Source organism: Lampris incognitus, chromosome 1 (genome assembly GCF_029633865.1).
Source record: "Lampris incognitus isolate fLamInc1 chromosome 1, fLamInc1.hap2, whole genome shotgun sequence".
Classification (NCBI taxonomy): Eukaryota; Metazoa; Chordata; class Actinopteri; order Lampriformes; family Lampridae; genus Lampris; species Lampris incognitus.
Window position 1 is genome coordinate 146,121,286 of NC_079211.1, and position 19,746 is coordinate 146,141,031.

Genomic DNA, 19,746 nt, shown 5'->3' on the forward strand with positions numbered 1-19,746 from the left:
TCTGGTCGGTTGGGGCTCTTGTTCTGGGAGGGAGGGGGAACTGGGGAGAATAGTGTTATCCCCCCCATGTGCTACGTCCCCCTGGTGAAACTCCTCACTGTCAGGTGAAAAGAAGCAGCTGGCGACTCCACATGTATCAGAGGAGGCGTGTGGTAGTCTGCAGCCCTCCCCGGATCAACGGGGGCTGGAGCAGCGACCGGGACGGCTAGGAAGAGTGGGGTAATTGGCCAGGTACAATTGGGGAGAAAAAGGCGGGGGGGATCTATTGAATGAATGGGAGTGAGGTTGAGAGAAGACAAGTGATCTTACACCACCACATTGAAACTGGCCAATAGCACATTGACGTTCCTCTCAAAATGCCCAGCTGTGATTGGCTGCCAGTCAAATCAGTCTCCCGCCCTTCAATTAATCTCATCCAACTAGTTCAAGTTTGTGATGCTCTAAATGTCATTTCATGGGACCTTGAAGATCAAATCAAATCTAAATGATGGAGGCCTTCTTTACTCCTCCAGACCAAGCTCCTGTAATTTATGAGCCACACAGAAACTCCAAACAATGCCAAAAAATCAAAGAGTGTAGTCAGTAGAGTGCAGATCCCCGCCAGGTGTATCTCCCCTTCTCCCGTGTTTGCAGTTGAGTTAGCCCTCAGTTGCGGTATAAAACAGGTTTTTTTGAAGGTTTTGAACCACCGCAGCCACAAGAGCTCCTTGATCATACAGTCATAACTGCGCACAAAAATGATTAGGCAGACAGGACCGGTAGTATGCGAGATTAGCAGCTGACAGATACATGAACACACAGACAGAAAAACCAGCGTTTTTCCTGCCTTTTTTTACTTTTGCACAGCGCTCAAGTTGATTGAATGGGTAATATGGAGGGAAAAAGTTTTTAATATGTAGCACTTAAACTAAAAAAAATCTACCTAATAAAAATGTTTTGCCTGTCAGTCTGTGGATGCACAGCCTCCTAGGCGGACTCTCGCACAAGTGAGACCAAGTCTAATATGAACTTGCACTTTTCATAAACAAAAGGTTGCTATGCGACCAGTTTGGTCCAGCCTTAACCCGGTCTTTATTTTTACAATATAATCTACTACTACTATTACTACTAATTTCGGCTGCTCCCGTTAGGGGTCGCCACAGCGGATCATCCATTTCCATCTCTTCCTGTCCTCTGCATCTTCCTCCATCACACCAGCACCTGCACACAAATCTCCTCTTTGGCCTTCCTCTTTTCCTCTTCCCTGGCAGCTCCATATTCAGCATCCTTCTCCCAGTATACCCAGCATCTCTCCTCCATACATGTCCAAACCATCTCAATCTTGCCTCTCTTGCTTTGTCTCCAAACCGTCCAACCTGAGCTGCCCCTCTAATATACTCGTTCCTAATCCTGTCCTCCTTCATCACTCCCAATGAAAAATCTTAGCATCTCCAACTCTGCCACCTCCAGCTCCACCTCCTGTCTTTTCGTCAGTGCCACTGTCTCCAAACCACATAACATAGCTGGTCTCACAACCATCTTGTAAACTTTCCCTTTAACTCATAACCCTTCTGTTGCAAATAACTCCTGACACTGTTCTCCACCCACTCCACCCTGCCTGCACTCTCTTCTTCACCTCTCTTCTGCACTCCCCGTTACTTTGGACAGTTGACCCCAAGTATTTAAACTCATACGCCTTCGTCACCTCTACCCCTTGCATCCTCACCATTCCACTGTCTTCACACTCATTCACGTATAGGTATTCTGTCTTGCTCCTACTGACTTTCATTCCTCTTCTCTCCAGTGCATACCTCCACCTCTCCAGGCTCTCCTCAACCTGCACCCTACTCTCACTACAGATCACAATGTCATCTGCAAACATCATAGTCCACGGAGACTCCTGCCTGATCTCGTCCGTCAACCTGTCCACCACCATTGCAAACAAGAAAGGGCTCAAAGCCGATCCTTGATGTAACCCCACCTCCACCTTGAACCCATCTGTCATTCCAACCGCACACCTCACCACTGTCACACTTTACTCATACATGCCCTACACCACTCCTATATACTTCTCTGCAACTCCCGACTTCCTCATACAATACCACACCTCCTCTCTCAGCACCCTGTCATATGCTTTCTCTAAATCCACGAAGACACGATGTAACTCCTTCTGGCCTTCTCTATACTTCTCCATCAACATTCTCAAAGCAAACATCACGTCTGTGGTGCTCTTTCCTGGCATGAAACCATACTGCTGCTCACTAATCGTCACCTCTCCTCTTAACCTAGCTTCTATTACTCTTTCCCATATCTTCATGCTCTGGCTGATCAACTTTAGTTGCTACTTAGTTGCTACTATGCTTCTCCACTCCTCAGACATTTTCTCACTGTCCCTAGATTGTGTTAAACAATCCTGTTAAAAACTCCACTGCCATCTCTCCTAAACATGTCCATGCCTCCACAGGTATGTCATCAGGACCAACTGCCTTTCCACTCTTCATCCTCTTCATAGCTGCCCTCTTATTCCTCCTTGCTAGTCCACCGAACTTCCTGATTCACTATCCCTACATCATCCAACCTTCTCTCTCTCTCCTTTTCTTTATTCATCAGCCCCTCAAAGTACTCCTTCCACCTTCTCAACACACTCTCCTCACTTGTCAGCACATTTCTATCTCTGTCCTTGATCTCCCTTACCTGCTGCACATCCTTCCCAGCTTGGTCCCTCTGTCTAGCCAATCAGTACAAGTCCTTCTCTCCTTCCTTAGCGTCTAACCTCTCGTACAAGTCACCATATGCTTTTTTTTTTTTTTTGCCTTTGCCACCTCTCTCTTCGCTTGATGCTGCATCTCCTTGTAATCCTGTCTACTTTCTTGATCTCTCTGACTATCCCACTTCTTCTTTGGCAACCTCTCCCTCTGTATACTTTGCTGTACTTCCTCATTCCACCACCAAGTCTCCTTGTCTTCCTTCCTCTGTCCTGACGACACACGAAGTACGTTCCTAGCTGTCTCCCTCACTATTTCTGCAGTGGTTGCCCAGCCACCCGGCAACTCTCCACCATAAGATATAGTCCACCTGTGTGCACTTTCCTCCACTCTTGTACATCACCCTGTGTTCTTCCCTCTTCTTGAAATATGTATTCATCACAGCCATTTCCATCCTTTTCTCAAAATCCACCACCATCTGTCCTTCCACATTTCTCTCCTTGACACCATACCTACCCATCACCTCCTCATCACCCCTGTTCCCTTCACCAACATGCCCGTTGAAGTCCGCTACAATCACCACTCTCTCCTCATTGGGTACACTCTCAAACACTTCATCCAACTCATTCCAGAATTCTTCTTTCCCTTCCATCTCACACCCAACTTGCGGGGCATATGCGCTGATAACATTCCATCAACACACCTTCGATTTCCAGCTTCATACTCATCACTCTGTCTGACACTCTCTTCACCTCCAGCACACTCTTGACATACTCTTCCTTCAGAATTACCCCTCCCCCATTTCTCCTCTCCTCCCATTTGCACCATGGTAGGAGAGTTTGAAACCACCTGTGATGCTCCTGGCCTTACTCCCCTTCCACTTGGTCTCTTGCACCCACAGTATGCCTACCTTTCTTCTCTCCGTCATATCAGCCAGCTCTCTCCCTTTACCAGTCATAGGGCCAACATTCAAAGTTCTGACTCTCACCTCCACACTCCTACCCTTCCTGCTCTTCTGCTGCCTCTGGACATGCCTTCCCCCTCTGCTTATCCTTCACCCAACAGTAACATAGTTTCCACCGGCACCCTGCTGGCCAACAGTACTGGTGGCGGTCATTGGTAACCCGGGCCTCGACCAATCTGGTATAGAAATCTGATTTATGATCTGCATATCTGATATGGCAAAGATTTCACCCCAGATGCTCTTCCTAGCGCAACTCTCCCCATTTATCCGGGCTTGGGACCGGCACTAAGAATGTACTGGGCTTGTGCATCCTCAGTGGCTGGGTTTTATAATATAAAAAAGCTGGGTAAAACTGTGTACGCTTGCGCATGCGTGACTTACATCAACGGTTGACTCAGATTAGGCAGTGAAAAGAATATGCAACACTTCCAGTTTTGACTGGTTTTGACCTAGAGGAAGTTGTTCCTTTATAACTTCAGCGTTTTTTGGATTATCAAAATTCTTTTAATCACGTCGCTGCTGAATCCAGGTCAACTGTGGATGTGTGTCGTGCATGGACACGGTTGACTTAGATCGGGCAGCGACAGAGAGCAGCGTTGGTCCAGCAAGTTAAAAAGTGAATGAAGAGATGGGCGGCAATGGCAAGAACAAAATTTTTTTTTGAAGGTTTGCATTACCGCAACCATGAAAGGTTCTTCATCATACAATCATAACTGGGCACAAAAAGTTTTAGGCTGATAGGTCAAGTAGTTGGCGAGATTAGCCACGGACAGACGCACACATGTACACATACACATGCGTGTGACTAAATGCAGTATCCCCCCCAGGGTATCTGCCTGGCAGGGATAAAGATGAGTTTGATACAAAATACAAAAAATGAGAGATGTGTTGTTTGTGGAAACAACATACAAAAACAGAAGACAGATAAAGTGCTAAAGGAACTCGAGGATGACATTAGCAAAGATTCACTTCAGCCCGTCATCTCCTGGCCTTCATGAAGACTGTTTTAATGTTGAAATCATGACGTCGTCTGTCTTCGTTTCTCCCCCCATGGCTTCAGACAAAGAAGTTGAGGCTGGAGCTTCAGAAGGCGGCCACCATCCCCGTCAGCCAGATCTCCAGCATCTCGGGCTCGCAGCTCAGAGAGATCTTTGACAAGATGGACAAGCTGCTCTCCGGGCGCTCAGTGCTTTCTGGTGGGAAGTCCATCTCCACCTCCCTGCACCCCAAAGGCCTGGAGTTCGTCAGCTACAAACTGGCTGAGAAGTTTGTGGTGAGTCTGGTTTCACTGTTGATGGTCTGCTGAGCCTCTCAGTTAATTCAATCCCAAACCCCCAACAGTGCTGGTGGCACATTTTACCACCACATAAAACCCTTTTTGAGTCAGGATCAGAATACCTTCTTCATAAATGTACAGGGATGTGACCTTTTTTAATAAAAGTCCCTTGAGGCTTATTTTGTTGCAACAAAACTGTTTGTTTTAAAATTGTGTTTTTTTAGGGTTTTTTTGATGTTTGTTTTTTAGTTTTCCTCCCATGTTCCCGAGTTGGATTAAGCAGGTATAGAGGACAGTTGCATGGATGGGTATTGATTGATGGTTGGATGGGTTTTCTCCTGATTTCATAGTCAAATCAAGTTTTATTTGTATAGCCCAAAATCACAAGGTAGCTTTACAATCAGTACAATATACAACAATTAGTGGCAATACAGAACATACGACACTATTCTTGGACCCTAAACCCGAATAAGGGGAAAAACTCCACAAGAAAAGACCTTATCGGGGAAAAAATATTGCCGAAACCTCAGGAAGGGCAGCAGAGGAGGGATCCCTCTTCCAGGACAGACAGACATGCAATAGGTGTCAAATGCACAAAATACACAAAAATAACAAAGCCATAATGTAACAGATTACACAGAGTGAGTTAATGTAGAATGCATACACTTAATGCAGAAAACTTGGCAAGTTTAAATGTGCTGGGTAAGAACATTGTAAAGAGAATGCAAGGCAAAATTAGTGAATCGATGACCATCAAATACAATGTCAGGAACCCCACATATGTAGTCGAAGAGCTGATGGGATCCCCGCGACACAAAACCAGCTCTGCTCGGTGCGACACTGCTGAGAGAATAAGACTTAACATGCACACGAGGCGAGGAAGACGTACCACATTCACACAGAGAGAGAGAGAAATCTAGAGAAGTGATGAGAGTGATGCAGCCAAAACAAATGGGAGTAAAAGCAATTATAAACGACAACAGCACTAACGATAGCGTAAATCTCCAGGAGGGTGGGATTATTTCCAAGGAAAAACAAGATGCATCAAAAACAGGCTCCAAAGTCATCAGACGGGCAAGAGAGAGAATGATCCAGTTATCAGACAGTCCATCAAGGAAGAACACTGGTCCTGGAAAGGGACGCGGAGAGAGAAAAAGAGAGAGCAGGGGATAGGCGCACTACATGGGTTCACATGTGCTCAGAGGTACAAACCAGAAGGTTAGAGTGGTGCGATTCATTCAGAAAGTTCAGGAACATTGTCGTCGGCAGAAGAACAACAGGAAGACCTATGGTTATCAATACATTGGACCCTCCAAAAATTGGGTTGTTGTGACAAAGCTCAGAAAGAAGTCAAAAGAAATAAAACAACTAGTTGAAAGCTAATGAGAACGGATGGATTTTCAGTTTAGATCTGAAAGAGTCTACACAGTCAGGTTCTCTGATGTAGGCTTAAAGACTATTCCAAAGGAAGGGGGAGCAGTAAGAGAAAGCTCTCCAGCCTGCAGAGTTCTTTTTAACTCCGGGGACAGAGAGGAGGCCTGCATCTTGAGAATGTAGGGCAGAAGGCACCATAAGGCTATATAGGTTCTGACAAATACGAGGGGGCAAGCCTATTAAGTATTAAGCCTGTTAGTATTTATCTTGCTTCGGCAATACATATACTAAAGTTGGAATGATACAGTGAAGATTAGCATGGCCCCTGCGCAAGGATGACACGCAAATTCGTGAAGCATTCCTCATTTTTTGTCAGCTCGGTGACCCAGCGGTTAGCGCGGTCGCCTCACAGCAAGAAGGTCCTGGGTTCGAACCCCGGGGTTATCCAATCTTGGGGGGGGGTCATCCCAGGTCATACTCTGTGTGGAGTTTGCATGTTCTCCCCGTGTCTGCGGCGGGTTTCCTCCGGGTGCTCCGGTTTTCCCCACCATCAAAAAGACATGCATGTTAGGGTCAATACTTCTGTCTGTGCCCCTGACTGAGGCATGGCAAGAGAAACTGGAGTTGGTCCGCGGGTGTTGCACGGTGGCTGCCCACTGCTCCTAGCTATACAGCTAGGATGGGTTAAGTGCACAGAGGAATTTCCCCACGGGGATCAATATAGTATACCAAAATAAAAAATAAAAAATCTATAGGGTAAAAATAGCACTTTGAAGTCAGATATAGCATGAATGTGGAGCTAGAGAGGGGAGGCTAGAATCTGCGTGATATGGAATATTTCCTTATTTGGAGACTTTTTTTGGGTTTATTGTCATTTGTGCAGCTAAATTGTTGTTATTGGGATTGTTATTCAGAATCAGCTTTATTTGCCATGTAGATTTGCACACATGGAATTTGACTAATTTCGTGGCAGTTGGTCGTGTGTTGTGGCTGCAGAGGGCGAGGGGTGTGAAAGTTTGCTTATCAAAGCTGCAGTAAAACCCATTTAGGTCGTCAGCCAGTTGATGGTTACCTGCAGTGTGGGGGGATGATCTGCTGTAGCAGGTAATGTCTGTCAAACCGCTCCAGACTGATGCTGGGTCGTTGGCAGAAAACCTGTTATTCAACTTTTCAGAGTAGCACCTTTTTGCCACACTGGTCTCCTTTGTGAGAGTGTTTCTGGCTTGTTTGTACTGAATCCGATCTCCACTCCTGTTGGCTTCCTCTTGGCCCGACAAAGCTGCCTGAATTTTGCTGGGAACTAGGGCTTATTGGTGTTGAACGTACAAAAAGTTTTGGTGGGCACTCTCATATCCCCACAGAAGCTGATGTAAGATGTCACAGTGTCAGTAAGTTCATCCAGGTCTGTAGATAGAGCCTCAAAAATACTCCAGTCAGTGAGTGCAGTCGAGGCAGCTCCAGTTTTGACTCACTGTTCCATTTCCTCACAATTTTAACCACAGGCTTTGCAGATTTTAGTTTCTGCCTGTAGGTTGAGATCATCAGAGGCCCAGGGCTGCACAGGGTACAGAGCGACAGGCGTCCTTTAATATGATGTAGCAACGATCCATAGTTTTTCTTTATCCCTGGTGGGACATTTAATATGATGTCTGTACTTTGGCAGTTCATGACTGGGGTTTGTTCTGTTAAAATCCCCAAGGGTAATGAGAAGGGAATCTGGATATTCGCGCCCCATGTTTGTAATTTGATCAGCCAGGTGTTTTAATGACTCTTTAACACAGGCCTGGGGTGGGATATAGACACCGACCAGAATAAATGATTAAAATCCCCGCGGTGAATAGAAGGGTTTACAGTCAATGCAGAAGGTCTCTCAGGGCTGCATGATTTCCTCAACACTGTGGCATCCTCACACCAACCTTCGTTTATGTTGGAGCATATGCCGCCACCCTGTCCCCCCCCCCCCCCCCCCCCGCCCGATAGTTCCGTTTCACGGTCCGCCCGCAGGAGATGGAACTGTGGCAGATGAAGTGTACTGTCCGGTATATGCTCACTAAGCCAGGTTTCTGTGAGGCACAGGGCAGCAGATCTGGAAAAGTCAAGTTATTTCTGTTTAGGAGTAGGAGTTCATCCATCTTGTCGGCCAGGGAGTGGACATTCACCGGGTGGCTTGACGGGAGCGCGGCTCAGAATCCCCGCTGTCACAGTTTAACGAGTAGCCCGTCGACATCTCCGCCGCAGCCCGCACCGAACCAGAAGCTCAGCAAGACTTCCATTAAAACGTTCAGTTAAAATCGGCAAAAAGGTCTGTTCAGTTTGTCCAGTGAACAGTTGGAGGCTTAAAGGTTCTTCCTTGCTCTATGTGATCAGTGGGTGGGCGCTGGAAACTAAACAACTACAAGAGAGCAAAGAACGAGGCTACCATCTGCGGCGCCATCTTGATGACCAAAAATTATTATATTGTGGTGATACACAGTTGAGGGTAGATTCACCGGGGGCTGCTGCTCCTTTAAGGCAGACGTTCAGAGTGCTGACGTAGGCACTGCTTAGAGTTTCCAGGGGGAGCCATGTTCGCAGCAGCCTAGCGGTTAGCTAGTTGCCACGAGAGATTGTGCTGTATCGGTGTCGTTTTGTCAAACGGAATTGACTCGACTCGATCTCTCCGTCTCCTCATTCCCGCACTCCCACAATATATTATAATATCGCGGGGTTTATTTGCTCAACCCAAATTCCAACAGAAAAAATGTATTACTAGAAGTATTTCTAGTGATGAAAATGACGGGCTAACAGAATAAAAATCCACCCTTGTAAATAAAAACATTGTAGATTTTATTTGTAGAGGTCAATTTTTAAAATTATGATGAACATCGTAACAAACTTGCCAAATAAATTAGCCTTCTAGTTAACGGCATTAATGAAAAATAAGCTGTTATACCAGCCTGAGCGCCATTCAGTCAGAACCAATGGCATGTTTTTGTTTCGGCAGTCTTATTTCTCCTCAGGAGAAAAGGCCGCTGATGATAATTTTTCACCAGTTCGATATCAACAGAACTAACACTGTTTGATTATTATTTGTATTATTTCTCCTCAAAGAAACAAGGAGAGGAGGAGGTGGCGTCGCACTATGAGGCGGCGTTCCCCATCGCTGTGGTAGCGTCTGGTGTGTGGGAGCTCCACCCCCGGGTGGGTGACCTGATCCTCGCCCACCTGCATAGGAAGTGTCCGTATGCCGTGCCGTATTTCCCCCCCATGAAGGAAGGCACCCCCATGGAGGAATACCAGAGGTGAGCCTGGCACACGTCAGTAGTCTCTTCAGATGCGGTTCAGTACAGAAAGTCTCGGTGGGCACAAACATGTGCTCAGAAAAGCTGATGGAAGATGTCACAGTGTCAGTAAGTTCGTCCAGGTCTGCAGTTGAGACAGACCCGGAGCTCCAGTTTTGACTCATCGGTCCATTTCCTCACAGTTTTAATCACGGGTCTTGCAGGTTTTAGTTTCTGCCTGTAGGTCAGCATAGGATGAATTAGACAGTGATCAGAGAGTCGAAGGGCTACACGGGGGCAGAGTGATAGGCGTCCTTTAATATTGTGTAGCAATGATCCAGACTTCAGAGTATTTTTGTCCCTGGTGGGACATTTAACATGCTGTCTATATTTTGGCAGTTCGTGGCTGAGGTTCGCTGTATTCGCAGGGATAATGAGTGGGGAGTCTGGATATTTGCGCTCCACGTTTGTAATTTGATCAGCCAGTGTTTTAACGCCTCTTTAACACAGAGGGCATATTTTCTAGTCGTTTTCAATTTACTAGTCATTCTGTATTTCCTAGTTATATCTTTATAATTACTCATATTATAATATGTACTAGTCATTCTATATTTACTAGTTATGTTATTTTAAAATGTTGGCGGAATTCCAAATAGCAGGGTTTTTTTCAGAATTAATATGAAGCTTTGTGAAAGAAACCCCTTTCAATGGAAAAATGCATATTCTGTAAATTTGACATTTTGACTCGGAAAACATTTCCGAACACATCATGTTCTCCCTGTCCCAAACGTGCTGTCCTCTTTTCAACAGGATGCTGGGTTACCGAGTGGATGACTCTGGGGTCGAAGGTCAGGACAGCTTTCTGAAGAGGATGTCAGGAATGATCCGCCTGTATGCAGCCATCATCCAGTTGAGGTGGCCCTACGGCTCTACGCAGACGGTACCAGCTGTTATTCTGCTTGCATCATTATAGAAATACTCCTTAAAGACCCCTCTGATGAAAACCAAGTTTTGAACCTTGTGAACATGTACATGTGCTCAGAGAAGGTTGAGTCAGTTGATCTGGATGCAACGTTTATTGACAGTCAATAGACGTTGTATCAGAGTTTATTGACAGTCAGTAGACGTTGTATCCAGATCAACCGACTCAACCTTCTTTGATTGTCTTACCTGGATTATGGAGCATCGAGACACGTGTACATGTGCTGGTAGGGTAATGTTACAAGACATCAGCAGCAAAACAGAATCAGAATCATGTTTATTGGCCATGCAGGTTTGCACAAATACGGAATTTGACTCCAGTTCCATGTTTCTCAGTGTACTTAACATAGAATAACAACACTACAACACAACAATCTTCAGATATATACACAAGGATTGACTTATACAGGTGAAATAAGAGGTGATAAAGTGCAGTGGTGCAGAGAATATATCAGAGATGCTGAAATAGATGTTAGTGGGTTCCTTACATGCATGCCTGAGATAGATGGACATGACAGAGCGTACCAGTATACACACAATGTACAGTACAGTATATACAACATGGCTGGATTTATTTGACAGTGTTAAGCATTCCTTTGAATATAGCGACAGGCATGGGTGCAAGTCCATGAATACTGGGATGGCATCTAGTGCTTCACCTGTGCCCCTGTTCATGGGGTTAGTGGTTGTGTCAGGAAGGGCGTCCAACATAAAAATTTGCCAAATCATTATGTGGATTAACAAGACAATACCGGATCAGTCGAGGCTCCATACCGGATTGGTTGAGGCCTGAGTTAACCATTGGTGCAGTGCCCTCACAGGGTACCAATAAAAACAGTACGATCTGCTGTGGCGACCCCTGAGAAACAAGGAACAAGCTGAAAGAAGAAGTGAAGCGTTCATCTGAATGACAGCCCACGGAAACAAGCAGTTTTTATATCTGATGTTTTGGGGTACAGTGCTCTATAGCGCCTGCCAGAGGGGAGGAGTTGGAACAGGTTGTGATCAGGGCGTGATGGGTCTGCAGTGATGTTGCCCGCCCGTTTCCTGTGTCATTTCTATCTTGTCTGTGTTGCTGTTAGGTCTCACTACCGGTACTGCTGCCATGCTTGTACTGCTGTAGTTTTTTGTTTTGGTGAATAAACGCCATATGGTTTGGTACATCTTACCATCACTTTGGCATCTCTTCCCACTGCATCATCCAGGTGCTAAGTGGTCCTTCTAACAGACACGTATGTATAGAAATGTGTCTTGATAATACATAGATCTGTGTTAACACTGTTCTCTGTGCGTGGTCATGTTCATGACTGTTGGAATAGAAATCTTCCTGCATCGGAAATGGCAGAAGTGGCTCCTCCTCTCCTCCATGTATGTGTTTATTTTCTCAGGTCTTATTAATACTCCTCTACTACATTGTTTCATCCATCTCTCTCGCTTCTCGTTCTTCTGGTCCAGACTGACCCACACGGGCTGAACCACGGCTGGCGCTGGCTGGCCCAGACCCTCAACATGGAGCCTCTGGCTGACGTGACGGCAACGCTGCTGCTGGACTTCCTGGAGGTGAGTCCCCGGTTCAGTTTCCCATGCTGCACCTGTTTATGTCCCCACTGGGACTGTTAGACAGAACACAAAACTGCAAAGGCAATGCAGGTATGGATCCATAGGCTTAGCATGTGCAGTATATTTCAGATATTTAAGATATTAGTGCAAGTGTAGTTCTTATTAGTCAGGGCCTGTATCTGTTGGCACTGATCAGGTATGATCAAGGGGAAGAGAATGTACAAGGGGCAAGGATTTAGAAAGGTACAACAATAATGGGCATTTATGGGGCATCCGGGTAGCGTAGCGGTTTGTTCCGTTGCCTACCAACACGGGGATCGGTGGTTGGAATCCCCATGTTACCTGCGGCTTGGTCGGGCGTCCCTACAGACACAATTGGCCGTTTCTGCGGGTGGGAAGCCGGATATGGGTATGTGTCCTGGTCACTGCAGTAGCACCTCCTCTGTTCAGAGGGGAGGGGGAACTCGGGGGGGGGGGGGAATAGCGTGATCCTCCCACATGCTACGTCCCCCTGGGGAAACTCCTCACTCTCGGGCGAAAAGAAGCGGCTGGTGACCCCACATGTATGGGAGGAGGCATGTGGTAGTCTGCAGCCCTCCCCGGATTGACAGAGGGGGCGGAGCAGCGACCGGGACGGCTCGGAAGAGTGGGGTAATTGGCCAAGTACAATTGGGGAGGAAAAGGGGGGGGGGGTCCACAAAATAAATAATTAAAAATTAGTGTACATTTATTTGCAATCGGTGTATTCGGTACGGAAGCCCTGAGAGGCAAGTGCGGAAAAAAATTCTGATGATCCGTTTTCTGAGTCTAATCTAAATTGTTTTCTCTCCTGTGTTTATGATTTATGAACAGGTGAAAAAAGGTTTTGCCAGGATAATCTTTCTAAGTTCCTTCTTTCTTTCTTCTTTTTTTTTCTGTCGTTGAAACAGGATAATTTTTGTAATTTTTTTTCCCCATAGAAAAATGGATCACCAGAATTTTTCTCTCACTTGCCTCTCAGGGCTTCTGTAATTCTGCATAAGAGCTCATATGATCGTCTTCATGCATGTTTAATAATCCAGGTCAGGAAATCAGTCAGTACGTTTACATGATGTTAGAAAAAGTGGATTTATTGTGTTAGTCCGACTAAAACTGGACTTTTAAAATATATGTAAACGTGTTAGTCCCACTGAAATTGTACTAAATCAAATTTCCGGGAGTCGGACTAACACACCTAGATAATGTGGTTGGGGATGGATTTACTCTGGCATGTTCAATCAGCCCCGAACTGGCCTAGGAGTTCTGCACGTGATCCATAGTTCCCGCAGCGGTCTCAGCGTAGTATCAACAGTATCAACATGGCGAGTGCTAGAACGAGAGCCACGTATTGCTGGACATACGAGGAGACAAACTTTATGTCGTGTCAGCTAAAGGAGTTGAATATCCTAAAGCACATGGATGGAAGGAGAACACGGAATGGCGAACTGTTTAAGAAAGTGGCGGAAAAATTGGACGAAGCGGGATTTAAAGGAACCCCCGAGCAAATCCGTGTTCGGTGGAAGCACCTCAAACAGGCCTCCTACAACGCAAAGAAAAACAACCAAACAAGTGGCCACAATCCAGTTTCATGCTCGTCAGGGAACCCGCTTGCCGCTTGCTAACTTGTTTGTCGCTTGTTGGGTATGTGACGCAATAGCTCAACCGGAAGAAGGTCCAATAGCAACCAGCTGAAAGGGGGCATATTGCCACCTACCGTACCGGGGTCAGACATAGTACTTCCGTCAGTAAATCGATTCTCCCCTGGTTCTTGTACACTGGGACAACGACAGTAGTCCAATTACATGGCCTAATCGAGCTATAACTGTAGCTCGACTTAACTGTGCATGTAAACACACCGACTGCATCTGCTTAACTACTTCAGTGCACTTTCAAAAGCCCAAACAAACCAAGTTAAGATGTCTACATGCACCAATATATCCAAAGATGGAGCAGAGATCTAATCATTTTACCACTAGGATTGAGGTTTGGTATTATTTTCTCGAATTTGAGTCCCACATCAAATTTGCTTATCGAATCCAAATCCATTCGAATCCTGTATTGAACATTTTTGGTAAATTGTAGGGAAAAAAGCAACTTATTGTTGATTCACAGATGTTTAGGCCGATTAACCACAATGTCAGAAGTAAATCAAATGAACCATGCCATGCCGTCTGTGTGGACGTAGATAAACCCTCATGACATCAAACCGCGTTACGTCATCCCCCCCTTGAGTCCACAGTAAAGGTTTAATGACCTTTTTACTATAATACGGTGTGTGGTTTTATGAAGGCCAAAACAGCCGTGAACAGTTGCAGAATTAAGGTCTGGATTTTGAAGGAAAAAAAAAAGATTCATTCAACTCGTATCAAATCCGTATCAACTCAGAACCAGGTCCAAAACAGAACCGGCTGTCAAACCCCAACCTCATTTACCATAAGGAAACTTGGATTAAGGTGTTTGCATGACTATTTATACAGTCACAGTAATACCGTTTCCTGGTTTTGATGGGATTATTAGTGTGCCTGGTACCTGACCCAGTCACTGAACTCTGGGGTTCACCAGTGGAAAAACGAGACATTGATTTTTCTGGAATATATTTCTTTGCTGTTGTAGACCATCGTAGTGTTTCTAGTATACAGACTTTGTTGACATGATTTAATGCTTGTGTAACTCACATTAGTCATACTGCATTGATTATCAGCACACTAAGGATTAATAACGGCATTCCTTGCTTCCACCAGTAGAGTCAGAAACTTAGAGATGTTATAGGTCCCCGAGTTAATAGATGTTATAGGTCACCGAGTCCCCTTCTCATGTCCCTACACTGGCTCCCAGTAGCTGCTCGCATCCGGTTTAAGGCTCTGGTGCTAGCCTACAGGGCAGTGAAAGGAACAGCTCCTTCCTATCTCCAGGCCATGGTCAAGCCCTACACCCCCGCCCGACCACTTCGCTCTGCTGCCTCGGGACACCTGGTCGCCCCGTCGCTCAGAGGCTCCTGCTGCCAGTCGACCCGGTCCCGGTTCTGTTCTGTCCTGGCCCCACAGTGGTGGAATGAACTCCCCACTGAAGTCAGGACAGCGGAGTCGCTGCCCATCTTTCGGCGCAAGTTGAAAACTCCCCTCTTTAAGAACTACTACCCTGTTACTTGCTCTTAGCACTTATTGTATTCACTCATTTAAAAAACAAAAAATCTCTTTCTTGTGCTTTTATTTTAGCACTGGTTTTGCTCTTAGATGCTTGTTTAGATGCACTTATGACCTCTGATGACTAATAGTTCTCCTGATTTCCTACGTTAAATGATGCACTTATTGTAAGTCGCTTTGGATAAAAGCGTCGGCTAAATGACTGCAATGTAATGTTAATCATACTAACAATAGGTCGTAATGGCACATCCTTCTTATGTGTCTTAGGTAAACCATACAGGCTAGGTGTAGCTTCCACTGGGTATAATCTGTGGTACAAAATTCTGTCAATAGCATTGTCCTGTTCTAACAGCTTCAGACAATCTATCCAACCATTTTCTTGCAGCCACTGCCTGGATCTCATTTCAGAGGCTCATAAGTATTCATGTCACTAAGTAACGTCATAACTTTCTCATGATAGTCTGTCTGGTTTAATACTACAGTGCCTCTGCCTTTGTCCGCTGGCAGGATGATGAGGTTATTGTCCTTACCGAGAGTCGTGAGAGCATTCCTCTCATCTCTGCTGATGTTGGACGGCGGCGGCGGCTTCACATTGCTGAGGCAGGCTGAAACGTTCGTCCGCAGTTGCTCTGCTTCCGGGTCCGTGATGTTGTTTTTACGGATCACCGATTCTGTGGCTGTGATCAGTTCCACGAGCGGGATTTGCCTCAGCATGACAGCAAAATTCAGCCCCTTATAAAGTATGTCTTTCTCCACCTGGGTGGGTTGTCTGTCGGACAGATTCTTCACCCGCTTGTCCACATCGTTGGCATGTGTCTGTCTCTCTGTCTGCCATTGAGGGCGCCGTCCGTTGTCTGCAGATGTCTCTGACGTGCAGCAAGTAGGTCGAACTTCTTTTGCTGCCTGGTTTTTGACTTTTCGTGTTGAGCTAGACAAGCCTTGTCCGCGAACTCAGTCACATGTTGGAAAACGGTCTCACCTAGACGCGATGTGAGTCTCTGTTGGATCTGCGCCTGTTTGGCTTTCAAAGTGTCGATGGTAAAACCAGTTTGTCTCACCCGTTCGTTCAACAGCTGGCTCTGTGCCTTCTGGAGCATCTTGCTGGCTTGGTGGCCTTTGACTGAAGATTTCATTTGCAGGTTCTTAGGTGTAATTCTGCTCTGTCTGCACCCAAGACTAAGTCTCGGCCATCTTACACACTGTTCGCTTGTACTCGCGTACAAGTTTAAGGCAATCCTCGCTGAAATGAGTCAAAATGTCCTCATGCATGCTCAGTAATCCAGGTGAGAACATCATAGACGGTTGAGTCTGCTCTTCTGGACACAACGTTTACTGAGAAATGCTTCATCACTCATCTAAGGGACCTCGAAAGTCTGAAGAGGGAACGACCATCCCTGAACCGAGGGGGGGCATAAGAGTACATCTGTCACCATCGTACAATGTTGTGATTGCAAACATTCCCCAATCCTCTGTGAATAGTACACATGGTCACTGAAACTCTAGTTAATGGTCACGGTAATCGGCATATGAAACGTTGTTTTCGGTGGTTATGCCACTGTATTGTTATAAGGTGAGGGTACCTGCAGTCAGTTGAGACTGACGATGTCACTTAGATAAACTATGGATCATGCGCAGAACGTCTAGGCCAGTTCGGGGCCGATTGAAGCGTATACATGCCAGAGTAAATCCATCCCCAACCGCGTTATCTAGGTGTGTTAGTCCCACTTCCAGAAATTCCCTTTAGTACGATTTCAGTCGGACTAACACGTTTACATGTATCTCAAAAGTCCAGTTTTAGTCGGACTAACACAATAAATCCACTTTTTCTAACATCATGTAAACGTAGTGACTGACACCAGATAAGACCACAGACCTCAAACAGATGACTGCAGAAACAAACCTGGGTATTACAAGCTGTTATTGTGCACCATGCAAATGCCTTAAACCGTAGATTATCTTCAGCTAGTTACCGACAGTAACGAGGGTGTTGGTGTGTGTATAAACATAACTCGTTTACCTGTATTGGCCAGATTAAAACAGGACCTCCACATACAAAATGGCTGGTAGACTCGCTACCAGGGTGTTTTCCTGATTGTAATGTGTGTTGATTGGTTGTGTTGGTGGTTAATGAGTCGAAGCCTCTTGCCCCCTCAGCAGACGGCATGAGTCACTTCTGACGGACGTGTCAGTCGGACAACATAACCGGTAAATGTCCCATCGTCCTTTCTGTCTGCAGGTTTGTGGCCATGCTTTGATGAAGCAGTACCAGGGACAGTTCTGGAAGCTGATTCTGCTCATCAGAGAGGATTACTTCGCGAGGTATGAGGAGCTCAACACTTTTCATGATAGAGCCTTTTTTTACATATTTATTAGTTTTCATTTTTACAACAAGTAGAAGACGGATACATTATGAAATCATAAGAAAAAAGAAAAAAATTACAGAAGACGAACCAATAAAAACAAACAGATCAGAAACACAGAACACCAGTCCAGTGTCATACAAACCTCCCCAGCAGTCACAAGGATGATGTGCAAGAAGAAGAACCAACAAGAGCCCTGCAGCGTGATGGCAGAGACACCAGGCTCTCAGTAGTTCACATAGGGTTCTCAAGTTTTATAAAATTGGTCTGTTTTGGGCACCTGGGTAGCATAGCGGTCCATTCCGTTGCCTACCAACACGAGGATTGGTGGTTCGAATCCCCATGTTACCTCCGGCTTGGTCAGGTGTCCCTACAGACACAATTGGCAGTGTCTGTGGGGGGGAAGCTGAATGTGGGTATATGTCCTGGTCGCTGCACTAGCGCCTCCTCTGGTCAGTCGGGGCGCCTGTTTAGGGGGGACTGGGGGGAGTAGCATGATCCTCCAACGCGCTACGTCCCCCTGGCGAAACTCCTCACTGTCCGGTGAAAAGAAGCGGCTGGTGACTCCACATGTATGGGAGGAGGCATGTGGTAGTCTGCAGCCCTCCCCGGATCATCAGAGGGGGTGGAGCAGCAACCAGGAGGGCTTGGAAGAGTGGGGTAATTGGCTGGATACAATTGGGGAGGGAAAAAAAAATGTCAGTGAAAACCTGAAAACCCTCTGCCGATCCGGGGAGGGCTGCAGACCACCACATGCCTCCTCCGATACATGTGGAGTCGCCAGCCGCTTCTTTTCACCTGACAGTGAGGAGTTTTGCCAGGGAGACGTAGCGTGTGGGAGAAGCATGCTATTCCCCCCAGCCCCCCCGAACAGGTGCCCCGACCGACCAGAGGAGGCGCTAGTGTAGCGACCAGGACACATACCCACATCCGGCTTCCCACCCACTGACATGGCCAACTGTGTCTGTAGGGACGCCCGACCAGAATTGGGTGTTTTGTGAATGTAATATACATGTCAGCTACTCTAGTGGCTCTTGATCAAACCAGCCTGCAACAGTTGGTACTTGATCATTAATCCACTGCAATATAAGATGTTCTTCCTGCAGCAGAAGTAATACAATCAAGTCTGGTTCCGATTCCCAGCTGACGGTTCATCCGTTTCTCTGCTTGCTTTTAACTTTTAATAACTTGTAACAGCTCTTGGGGACCGGGGGGTTATTTTAATTGATTTTATGGGTTGCCTCTATTATCATTTTATGGATTTTACTCGGATCATCGACTCCTGCACTGGCTCGATCACACCGAAGCCTCCGATCCCGTAGTGCCGGGGCTGTGTGTGGCTTGTTTCTAGCCTGTGGCTAAGCTAACAAAACAGTAGTACCAGCTTTGCCCGGTGAGGACTGTGTGCAACTAAAGAAAGCCTCTAGAAAGATCTCGGGCCTTGAAGAGGCTGTTCAACGGCTTTCTGATGAACCCCATAAGAAAGGCTCCCTTTTGACCAGCTTCATGGACGTGGCCTCTGGGCAGTCCAGAAACGTCTTCAGTGACATTTTGGAACGATGAGTTCAATACAATGCTTGCAGACTTGGACTTAAATTTTGACTCAGGGCTGTCGAATTTATTTTACATGCAGACAGACAGTTGGTTATAAAAATAGTTTAAAAATGTTTGTAGGCTATAAATTATACAAACCTGAAGAAAATCAGTATCAGAATAGTTACTGGCAAGTCAGGCTTTAAAAAAACGTGGCGACTGGTAAGGGATGAAAACGGTGCCTCCCTGCGCTGCACGGCGTGAGGGTGACAGGAGAGGAGCTGGATGAGGATCAGGGTTTTAAGTGTTCATGTGAGACATTCTCACTGATGACGGCTGACATGGGGTTATTTTAATGTTTTCATGTGTGTGTCTGTGTCCGGGAAGGATCGAGGCGGTGACCAGCACTGGACAGATGGGCTCAGTCACCAGACTAAAGCACTTCCTGGAGGTGAGTCTCCCGCTGGTGATGTCATCGATAGTTCAGTCAACAGCTGTGTACCCTTAAAAAGTGTCTTTGAGCAAAGCAACCCAACTCAGTCTGTGTGTCTGGATAAGACCTTTATTATTTACTGCTAAATGCCTGAAAATGA

General features: G+C 46.1%; 1 protein-coding gene and 1 pseudogene across 2 annotated transcripts in view; both read left to right on the top strand.

Moving 5' to 3' along the window:
• gle1 (GLE1 RNA export mediator) overlaps positions 1-19,746 on the top strand; it is a 38,352-nt gene that overhangs the window by 14,380 nt on the left and 4,226 nt on the right. For both annotated transcript variants that reach the window (XM_056284292.1, XM_056284297.1), the window contains exons 9-14: positions 4,709-4,921; positions 9,389-9,579; positions 10,369-10,498; positions 11,995-12,099; positions 17,497-17,579; positions 19,541-19,604. In XM_056284292.1, coding sequence (XP_056140267.1) covers positions 4,709-4,921; positions 9,389-9,579; positions 10,369-10,498; positions 11,995-12,099; positions 17,497-17,579; positions 19,541-19,604 — 786 coding nt within the window. The remainder of the gene's footprint in view (positions 1-4,708; positions 4,922-9,388; positions 9,580-10,368; positions 10,499-11,994; positions 12,100-17,496; positions 17,580-19,540; positions 19,605-19,746) is intronic.
• LOC130127627 (U6 spliceosomal RNA) lies at positions 6,557-6,668 on the top strand (annotated as a pseudogene).